General features: G+C 44.4%; 1 protein-coding gene across 2 annotated transcripts in view; it reads right to left on the minus strand.

The window, feature by feature from the left end:
• LOC143279905 (ras-related protein Rab-23-like) overlaps positions 1–12,299 on the minus strand; it is a 29,748-nt gene that overhangs the window by 14,492 nt on the left and 2,957 nt on the right. The window contains exons 1-2 of one of the 2 annotated variants that reach the window (XM_076584226.1): positions 7,343–7,480; positions 4,057–4,316 (exon numbers count right to left, since the gene is read on the minus strand). In XM_076584226.1, coding sequence (XP_076440341.1) covers positions 4,057–4,220 — 164 coding nt within the window. In that variant the 5' untranslated portion in view covers positions 4,221–4,316; positions 7,343–7,480. Of the gene's footprint in view, positions 1–4,056; positions 4,317–7,342; positions 7,481–12,299 lie in introns of those variants that run through there. The other variant, XM_076584225.1, reaches the window with a different exon arrangement.

Below are 12,299 nucleotides of genomic sequence, written 5' to 3' on the forward strand. Positions count from 1 at the left end.
TTGTCATGCATCTATAACTTTTTTCGATTATCCTCTAACTCACAGCTATACTGCCATGCATCTATAACTTTTATATACCATCCTCTTACTAACAGCTATATTGCCATGCATCTATAACTTTTATCTACCATCCCCTAACTCACAGGTACATCGCCATGCATCTATAACTTTTATCTACCATCCTCTAACTCACAGCTATATTGCCATGCATCTATAACTTTTATCTACCATCCTCTAACTCACAGGTAAGCTTGTGAGTGACTGACAGATGTGGAAATGCTCTGAGCTGTCTGTGCACATCAACCAGCTCTGTATAAATGAACGCACTCACCATCCTGACAGTTTCAGTTTCAGTAGCTCAAGGAGGCGTCACTGCGTTCGGACAAATCCATATACGCTACACTACATCTGCCAAGCAGATGCCTGACCAGCAGCGTAACCCAACGCGCTTAGTCAGGCCTTGAGAAGAAGAAGAAGAAGAAGAAAAAGAAGAAAAACAGCAATTTCAGAAAGTTCGGCAAGAGGCTGGTCTTTCCCTGCACTTTTTTTCCTCCCTGTTCTGCTGCACTGCATACATCGCTATACATTTAGACATGTGTGCCTATGGCCATGGCTGACCTGACAGCGCCCTCAGTCCATCCCGACCTCCGTTGGACAATGTAGCCGCTATAGCTGTCTTAGAATGAGAGGTTTTAGAGCGATGCTATGTCTCTGACCGTATCACACACACACACACACACACACACACACACACACACACACACACATACATATATATATATATATATATATATATAGAGAGAGAGAGAGAGAGAGAGAGAGAGGTAATTTTACATCTCAGACGACTGCCAGGACTTCAGGCAGAGATCGATACAGGGAAGTCATCCAAGTCAGCCACACAGGCAGCAGGCGGCCTGACTAAAGACACATCAACATGATAACCTTTGTATGTAATGTACCTCTGTGTGGGGGATCGGCGGCCAGGTAGGCGGTAAGCTGATGTAGGTGGGTGGGGGGTGAAGAAGCGTGCGTCTTTCTCTCTCTGTCTGTCTGTCTGTCTGTCTCTGTCTGTCTTTTCATATCGATTTGCAGTGGTTTCCCGATCTCTCGTGTGTGTGTGTGTGTGTGTGCGTGCGTGTGCGTGTATGTGTGCGTGCGTGCTTACACTGATACGCACGTATGTGTGAGTCTCAGTGTCACTGTGTGTATTATGTGAACGTGCAGCTATTCCCTACACGTATCTGTGTGGTTCTTTGTGTATATAATGTATGTATCTATAATGATAATGTGTAAGAAGAGAACAAAAAAACTATTGATTGATGATGATCAAATTACTGAGCCATAGATCAGAACGTACTGGAAACCCTGTGGTGAAGGACGCCACATCAAACAGGAACACTGTCAGCCATGTGGATTCAGTCCTAACTCTGTGTTGGCCTGCTCCATCGTGTCCCACTGTGTGTGCTGTCGTCTTCGCCTGTATCATGCTGCACTGGTACTGTGCTGTATGCACGTGATACGCATGGACACTCAGGGCGGGATTTTAGTTTTGAAAAAAAAAAAGGCAGAATGGACCCCTGCAGGCTTTGACCCACAACTGACAGAATGGAAAACCCCTGCAGGCTTTGACCCACAACTGACAGAATGGACAGGGAAAACCCCTGCAGGCTTTGACCCACAACTGACAGAATGGACAGTGAAAACCCCTGCAGGCTTTGACCCACAACTGACAGAATGGACAGGGAAAACCCCTGCAGGCTTTGACCCACAACTGACAGAATGGACAGGGAAAACCCCTGCAGGCTTTGACCAACAACTAACAGAATGGACAGGGAAAACCCCTGCAGAATTTGACACACAACTAACAGAATGGACAGGGAAAACCCCTGCAGAATTTGACACACAACTAACAGAATGGACAGGGAAAACCCCTGCAGGCTTTGACCCACAACTGACAGAATGGACAGGGAAAACCCCTGCAGGCTTTGACCAACAACTAACAGAATGGACAGGGAAAACCTCTGCAGGCTTTGACCCACAACTGACAGAATGGATAGTGAAAACCCCTGCAGGCTTTGACCCACAACTGACAGAATGGACAGTGAAAACCCCTGCAGGCTTTGACCCACAACTGACAGAATGGACAGGGAAAACCCCTGCAGGCTTTGACCCACAACTGACAGAATGGACAGGGAAAACCCCTGCAGGCTTTGACCAACAACTAACAGAATGGACAGGGAAACCCCTGCAGGCTTTGACCCACAACTGACAGAATAGACAGTGAAAACCCCTGCAGGCTTTGACCCACAACTGACAGAATGGACAGGGAAAACCCCTGCAGGCTTTGACACACAACAGAATAAACCCCTGCAGGCTTTGACACACAACTGACAGAACTGGAGCAGTCCGGTGACCAACACTTCTGTGCGACGCCCCAATGACTTCACTGAGGAGGAGGAGAAGAAGGAGAAGAAGGGGGGGTGGGAGGGGGAGGGAAGAAGAAGAAGAAGAAGAAGAAAGACGAGGAGGTTAAAATGTACGCAGTACAAATGCTGGAGACATGCTATATGCAGTCAACAGATATAAATCTCCACGCCCCCTGTTCACTGCGCAATGTTCTGTCCACACCTCTCGGCAAGTCCCGCCCACAGGGGAGACAATTTACTAGATAATTCACTGTGTGGCTGCTTGACATCCAATTTTGCCGGGACAGTTTTGAACTCTTAGCGCGATGGCTTGTGTCAGGTGTCCATTCCTCCTTTTTCTCTTCGTCTCTCCGCCGTGTGCACTTACTTACACACACACACACACACACACACACACACACACACACACACACACACACATATATATATATATATATATATAATTTATTCAAATATATATATATATATATATATATATAATTATTATTATGTGTATATATCTATATCAGTAAAAATACGTCAGTGTGGGCGAGGGTTTAACTCGTCTACAGACTGAAGAGGCCACTACAAACTCACTGTCGATGAAATGAAATCTTACTTTTGAATTAATTCAAAGCATATATATTTGTTTCTATTATCGACTGAATTTGGTGAATATCCATTTATATCTCCACATAAAGTTCACATAGTGCTAAATGAACCACCAATCACAGAGATGTGACGGAAGCGTGCAGAAGGTGAAAATGCGGCTGATGAGGATCATGTAAACCGAGGTCTGTTCCAGTCGGCAAGGGATTGGAACCTGAACATACTCACCATGCTCCAGCTCTGAAAACATTATTTGGCTTCCGATACGGTACGGGTCAACAGAGATCCCAGAGAGAGAGAGAGAGAGTCGGGGAGAGAGAGAGAGAGAGAGAGAGAGAGACAGACAGACAGACAGACAGCCCACAGAGAGAGAGAGACAGAGACAGACAGACAGACAGAGACAGAGACAGAGAGAGAGATAACCGAAACGAATTTTATTTCAAAAAGGCATTGTTACTGTGCAGACAGATAGACAGACAGACAGGTAGACAGACAGAAGTAACTGAAGTACTGAACGAACAGGTTGAACCAAGCTTTCAGCAGCAACATCACCACCACCACCAACAAAAAGAACACCACCACCACCAACAACAACACCATCAACAACGACACCAACACTACCACCACCACAAACAACACTAACTTCATCCCAAAACACCACCAACACCATCAACAACACTTCCACCACCACCACCACCACCACCCACAACACCACCAACACCACCCCAAAACAACACCAACACCAACAACACTAACACCACTACCAACAACAACACCACCCCAAAACACTAATACCACCAACAACACAACCACCACCACCACCAACATTAACACCACCTCAAAACACCACCACCAACAACAACAACAACACCCAATAACATCACCAACACTACCACCACCACCACCACCATCCCAAAACAAAACACCACCACCCCCCAAAAAAACAACAACAACACTAACACCACTACTACCACCACCACCAACACCACCACCACCCCAAAACGAAACACCACCACCACCACCATCACCACCCCCAACTCACTCGATCTGTCTCTCGAGGAAGTCGACGCCGATGGTCTTCTTGTAGTCCCTGGTGAAGATGCCCTTGCAGTAACGCTGGATCATCGAGGACTTGCCCACGGCGCCGTTCCCCACCACCACCACCTTCACCGCCACCTCCACCTCCTCCTCACGCAGCCTCCCCATCCCCCTCACCCCCACATCGCCGCCCGCGAGGCCTCATGGGAAAAAAATACGAATGGTGATCAGCGTTCCCGACAAACTGGGGCTGTTGGGGGAGATCTGAAACAGGTTGAACAAGCCTGGCTCTGAGAACTTGGATCACCAGCAGCCTTCATTAGTGGCCTGAGCTGCATGTCATTCCTTCACAGTGACGAAGCAAATGTAGTGACTAGTGAGGGTACCTTACAAATCTGCCGATCAGCGTGTTCTAAGTCAACACCGTGCCCCTGAAATTTTGTGTTTGAATGGCTGTACAGACACATTCATGGATCTGCATCTTTGTCAGTGACACAGACAGACAGACAGACAGACAGACAGACGGACAGACAGACAGAGTAAATCTTATATCCACCCACCGGTGCTCTGGATGTGTGATATTAAGATCGAGCGGTGACAACAACAATAAATACATCACACACACACACACACACACACACACACACACACACACATATATATATATATATATATATATATATATATATATATATATATATATATATATATATATTACAAATAAATAATTGATATTAAAAATAACAACTGTATACATCTACTATTCACACAGGGAGGAAGGTGGCAGAATGGTTAAGACGCTCAGCTGCCAATACAGAGAGTCCGTGAGGGTGTGGGTTCGAATCCCGCTCTCGCCCTTTCTCCTAAGTTTGACTGGAAAATCAAACTGAGCGTCTAGTCTTTCGGATGAGACGATAAACCGAGGTCCCGTGTGCAGCACGCACTTGGCGCACTGAAAAAGAACCCATGGCAACGAGAGTGTTGTCCTCTGGCGAAATTACGTAAAATGAAATCCACTTTCATAGGTACACAAATATGTAAGCATGCACTCAAGGCCTGACTAAGCGCGTTGGGTTATGCTGCTGGTCAGGCATCTGCTCAACAGATGTGGTGTAGCGTGTATGGATTTGTCCGAACGCAGTGACGCCTCCTTGAGAAAGTGAAACTGAAACTATTCACACAGAGGCTCAGAACAAAACTCGGGGTTTTGAGATGAAAACAACAAAAAGTGTCAACAACACAACCACCACCAGAACACCAGAGGAGGAGAAAGAGAAGGAGGAGAAAAAAGGAGAAAGAGGAGGAGAAGGGGGAGGAGAAGGAGGAGGAGGAGGAGGAGGGGAAGGAAGAGAAGGAGGAGAAACAGCAGGAGAAGAACAAGCAGAGGAAGATCCGAGAGGAGGAGGAGAAGGAGGAGAAACAGCAGGAGGAGAACAAGCAGAAGAAGATCCGAGAGGAGGAGGAGGAGAAGGGGGAGAAGAAGGAGGAGGAGAAGAAAGAGAAGGAGGAGAAAAAGGAGACGGAGGAGAAGAAGCAGGAGAAGGACAAGCAGAGGATGATCGAAGAGGAGAACAAGGAGATGAAAGAAGCCACGTACATGGACAGAAAACTGATGACGTTCACGGCAACTGTCTGCTGAAATAATAATATCGACGTGAAGGTCAGCTTGAAGCAGTAAGAAAAGTGAGAACTATTCAACACTTTAGCAGGTGTATGCAAAACATTTCCACTGATCAACAACACAAAAAATCCATGATAATGATCACAAACATCACGTCGAGGATGAGGAAAATGTTTTGAATATTGTTTGAAATCTTATTTTCTTACATACATACATACATACATACATACATACATACATATATATATATATATATATATATATATATATATATATTCACACGCAACAGAATATCTTGATTCACTTCAATTTTCAAAACAGAAAACGTCTTATAATGTCCAAACTCGTTCATCAAATTCTGAAGTCTAATTCTTAAGCCAGTAACCATATGCTGATATAGGAAATTAAGTTATATAGTGACACCCACCGTTCTATTCTGATACAATTATGACATCACAGCGAATTTCACAACAGTCGTAGCGTGACTGTAAACGAAAAAGACCACATATCCCCGTTTAAATTTTATGTCAGTCTTAGGAAGTATAGTCTTGAGTTCACACTGAAAGATAAAACAGTCCTCAAAACATTTACGCTTGACATGCGAACTGCGCACACCAAGTGCTCAGTAACCTGGCACCGTATCCGGGTCATAATAAAATGCGAAAAGACGCGAAAAGACACGAAAAGACACGCGAAAAGACACGAAAAGACGCGAAAAGACACAAAAATACACCGGAAAAGAATGTGAAAAGACATGAAAAGTCCTGGAATATCTATTCTGATGTCTTTTCAGATGTCTTTTCGTGTCTTTTCGCGTCTTTTAAGTAAGACACGAAAAGACGCGAAAAGATACGAAAACACATCTGAAAAAAACATGTGAAAAGACATGAAAAGTCATGGAACATCTTTATTTAAAACTTGGTTAATTAGAACCCCTAAGGAATCATTAGGCTTAAATGCGGCGTTAAAAGACACTTTTCGTGTCATTTCGTGTCTATTCGCATTTTCACATTCTTTTCGGATGTCTTTTCGCGTTTTCACTTTTTTTTCATATGTCTTTTCGTGTCTTTTCGAGTTTTAGTGACACCGTATCACATGTATGCTCAGTAACCACCGTATCACATGTAAAATCCAGTCTGGCATTTCAGCATCCAATAAAACAGCTAGTTATCCAGCCATCTTAGAATGGAGTATTTGAACCCTACACTCAAACTGTCGCCATAGCCCACTGACTTGCAGGCGTCTGTTGATTCATTTTATTTACGCCCCTCCCCGTCAGAAAGAAAACACACTGGGTCGTTCAGACATGCCTCAACACACGGGTGCTACTGACACACACACACACCAGACGAACTTAGTGTCGCTGCCTTCACACCTGTAAGTGTATCACAGTCTGACACAAGCTGTAGCTAAACGTGTCTTCAGAGCCACAACTGACCATTGTCCACGCCGAAAAAAAATGACCCAACAACCACCAAATTCCTCAACAACTGTCCGCAGATTTCCCTCACCCCGCGTCCTCGTCTTACCTCACTCTAAAAACATGACACCTGTAACTGAACAAAACATGACACCTGTAACTGAACAAAACATGACACCTCTAACTGAACAAAACATGACAGCTCCTACTCTGAAGAAAACATCACAACTCTCACTCTTCAAAACCAACCTCCAAATCCAAGCCCTCCAAGTACAACTGATTCAGCAACTTTCATCAACTCCAATGGTCTCGAACGACGACCAGACGACAGACAGCTAACGAGAACTATGGCAAACTGAGCGCGTCAGACTTGGGAGGATCTATCTTCATATCACACACGCCGGGCTTGTCATGTTCCTGTCTGGAGCCGTTCCGCGTGGCTGCTCGTGCACGGGACTGTGACCAATCAGTTTTCTACTTCACTGCACGCGTTACTTACGTCACCTGGCTGGGGTCACGCGCTACTGCTCACGTGGAACCATTTTAAGACGCTCTTCAAGTGCTGTACCGGGCTGTATTACGGCATTACACTGGGCTGGGAGCTTTTTCAACGAGTGTACTTCACTAAGTCACACCTGTCGCTATCATCAGCTGGGTCTTTCGTTGTGCAAAGTGGTTTTCCTCCCGAGTACTTTACGTGAATGTTGGTACAATCGGTCAGTTCACTGAATAAATAAGACTGAAAGACTGCAGAGAAATACCCGCTAATGTTCCTTCTCTGGCGATCTACATTGTCACTACCCACCGTCACCCACTCCCTTGTACCTACGTTCCCTCTGCTTCACCCTACCCCCCTCCACACACACACGTACACACACACACATGTGCGCGCACGCGAGCACACACACATGTGCGCGCGCGCGCGCAAACACACACACACACACACACACTGAGAGAAGCCAATAGGGAGAGGGGAAAAGAGAGGGGTGAGAGATAGGGGGAGAGGAGCTTAGATTTAGATAGAACACTAACATTTAATGCAGGCAATAATGTACAAGCCCAGTGAACAAAAACTGCTCTCCCACTCTCTCCCTCCCCCCCTTTCTCTCTCTCTCTCTCTCTCACTCGCACACACATTCTCTCTCCCTCTCTGTAAGTGTTTCTCACACTGACAAAGGCGACACAAGATTACCAGATATATTCATGAACGGCGTGTATCTTCAGCACCACTGTAAGCAGCAAGGTAAATACAGGAAAGGGTAAGGGGCCTATGGAGAGAGAGAGAGAGAGAGAGTGTGTGTGTGTGTAAAGGGTGTAGGTGATTACACAACCAGCACCACGACCCCCCAGCCATACAAGTGGATTAGTTCTGGTGTCAGACTTACAATGTACCTATTGTAATACCTGTCCTGGGCGTGTGAAAATGTGGCATAATGGTTAAGACTACCTGCCAATACAGTGTCAGTCTTGCCTCTTCTCCCAAGTTTGACAGGGAGATCAAAATAAACATCTAGTCATTTGGATGAGATGATAAACCAAGGTACCTGTGCAGCACACACTTGACCCACTGAAAAAAACACACCCTATGGCCAAATTCTGAAGAATAAGTTCACTCTGACAGGTACACAAATATGTAAGCATGCACTCAAAATCTGACTACGGTGCATTGAGTTATGCTGCTAGTCAGTGGTGTTGCGTATGTGAATTTGTCCAAAAGCATTATATATATATATATATATATATATATATATATATATATATATATATATATATGAGCTTGTTCATGCATATATATATCGAAGTATATCAACATATCCAGGTATATAAATACACACACACACACACACACACACACACACACACACATATATATATATATATATATATATATATACATATATACATACATGAATTAGCTCGTGAATAGAGTGCATACGCCCGTGCCTCCCATGTGTGATATAAGACAAACAGTTATCTTATGATTTAGTTTTGTTCCCAAATAATTCAATAAACAAATAGATTTTAAAAAAAGGAAAAGAAAATGTCAATACATGAAAGAATAAACAGATGAATAATGTGGAGGAAAAGTGGGAGGGGAACACCATGGTGGTACACCAGCAGGCTGCATGCTGAATTAGGCTTTGTGCAGAAGCCCAGCAAAAACAGGTGGGGTTGTTTTACGTCTCGTCACTTCAATGCAGGCAGGGGTCTATGAAGGGATAACAGGGTTCTTTCTTTACGTATGATCACTTTAATGCAGGCAGGGGTCTATGAAGGGATAACAGGGTTCTTTACGTCTCATCACTTTAATACGGGCAGGGGTCTATGCAGGGATAACAGGGTTTTTTTCTTTACGTCTCATTACTTTAAGGCAGGCAGGGGTCTGTGAATGGATAACAGGGTTCTTTACGTCTCATCACTTTAATGCAGGCAGGGGTCTGTGAAGGGATAACAGGGTTCTTTACGTCTCATCACTTTAATGCAGGCAGGGGTCTGTGAAGGGATAACAGGGTTCTTTCTTTACGTCTCATCACTTTAATGCAGGCAGGGGTCTGTGAAGGGATAACAGGGTTCTTTCTTTACGTCTCATCACTTTAATGCAGGCAGGGGTCTATGAAGGGATAACAGGGTTCTTTCTTTACGTCTCATCACTTTAATGCGGGCAGGGGTCTGTGAAGGGATAACAGGGTTCTTTCTTTACGTCTCATCACTTTAATGCAGGCAGGGGTCTATGAAGCGATAACAGGGTTCTTTACGTCTCATCACTTTAATGCAGGCAGGGGTCTGTGAAGCGATAACAGGGTTCTTTACGTCTCATCACTTTAATACGGGCAGGGGTCTATGAAGGGATAACAGGGTTCTTTCTTTACGTCTCATCACTTTAATGCAGGCAGGGGTCTATGAAGGGATAACAGGGTTCTTTCTTTACGTCTCATCACTTTAATGCGGGTGGGGGTCTGTGAAGAGATAACAGGGTTCTTTCTTTACCTCTCATCACTTTAATACGGGCAGGGGTCTATGAAGGGATAACAGGGTTCTTTCTTTACGTCTCATCACTTTAATGCAGGCAGGGGTCTGTGAAGGGATAACGGTTCTTTCTTTACGTCTCATCACTTTAATGCAGGCAGAGGTCTATGAATGGAAAACAGGGTTCTTTACGTCTCATCACTTTAATGCAGGCAGGGGTCTATGAAGGCATAACACGGTTCTTTCTTTACGTCTCATCACTTTAATGCAGGCAGAGGTCTATGAATGGATAACAGGGTTCTTTACGTCTCATCACTTTAATGCAGGCAGGGGTCTATGAAGGGATAACAGGGTTCTTTCTTTACGTCTCATCACTTTAATGCAGGCAGGGATCTGTGAAGGGAAAACACGGTTCTTTCTTTATGTCTCATCACTTTAATGCAGGCAGGGGTCTGTGAAGGGATAACACGGTTCTTTCTTTATGTCTCATCACTTTAACGCAGGCAGGGGTCTGTGAAGGGATAACAGCAGATGTGGTGCTGCTTGAAGGTGAAATTGAAAATGAACTGCCTTTGATACATTGTTGAGATCATTCACTCATGCACACACCCACACCCACACACACACACACCAGCACTCATATACACACAAATAACGGCACAGACACAACACACACACACACACACACACACACACACACACACACACACACCAGCATACATATTCACACACATATCAGCACAAACAGACAGACACATATAGGCAGACACACCAACACACACACACACATACTTACACAGACACACACACTCCTCCCCCCCCCCCCCCCCCCGCTCCTCCCCAAACACACACACCACACCACATCATACACACACTTATATACACACACATTTCATATCACTTAATGAGAAAAGATATAAATTAAAGACTATCAGCACACACACACACACACACACACACACACACACACACACACAAATGTGCTGCCAGCCAGCCAAACATGCAACATATCAATGTGTACACTACACACTTTCACACATATAAGGTAGTGTCAGTGTTCTGCGTGCCCCCAAAACCCAGGCATCCTAAATCACAGAACCCAGACAGGTCTACAACACAAAGCTTTTCTTCTCTCTCCTCAAGAGTGCAAGGAGCCAGTGCTTTTCATTGATTAATTCATTTCCTCTTGCATTCACTTCTTTATTTTGATATTCTCTGATTATATCTCTTAAGGCACTGAATGTTGAGGAGACTACCCTACCTCAGAGCTGAAACTATGTTGATAACATCTTCACCTCAAAAGAGCAAGACAGCGACACAGAGTTTCCTTCAACTCATATCATACAGTCCAATGGACAGTGACACAGTTTCCTTCAACTCATAACATACAGTCCAATGGACAGCGACACAGTTTCCTTCAACTTGTATCATACAGTCCAATGGACAGCAACACAGTTTCCTTCAACTCATAACATACAGTCCAATGGACAGCGACACAGTTTCCTTCAACTCATAACATACAGTCCAATGGACAGCGACACAGTTTCCTTCAACTTATAACATACAGTCCAATGGACAGCGACACAGTTTTCTTCAACTCATAACATACAGTCCAATGGACAGCGACACAGAGTTTCCTTCAACTCATAACATACAGTCCAGTGGACAGCGACACAGTTTCCTTCAACTCATAACATACAGTCCAATGGACAGCGATACACAGTTTCCTTCAACTCATAACATACAGTCCAATGGACAGCGATACACAGTTTCCTTCAACTCATAACATACAGTCCAGTGGACAGCGATACGCAGTTTCCTTCAACTCATAACATACAGTCCAATGGACAGCGATACACAGTTTCCTTCAACTCATAACATACAGTCCAATGGACAGCGACACAGTTTCCTTCAACTCATAACATACAGTCCAATGGACAGCGACACAGTTTCCTTCAACTCATAACATACAGTCCAATGGACAGCGATACACAGTTTCCTTCAACTCATAACATACAGTCCAATGGACAGCGACACAGTTTCCTTCAACTCATAACATACAGTCCAGTGGACAGCGACACAGAGTTTCCTTCAACTCATAACATACAATCCAATGGAACTGGCCTAACAAACTATACAGGTGGATGCTATATAACCTAGAAATAGGAGAGTGCCTAAGGCACCAATCATCTACTTCATAAAAAAAAAGTGATAAAAAAGAAAAAGTAAGAAAACTCCT

Source organism: Babylonia areolata, chromosome 3 (assembly GCF_041734735.1).
Source record: "Babylonia areolata isolate BAREFJ2019XMU chromosome 3, ASM4173473v1, whole genome shotgun sequence".
Lineage (NCBI taxonomy): Eukaryota > Metazoa > Mollusca > Gastropoda > Neogastropoda > Buccinidae > Babylonia > Babylonia areolata.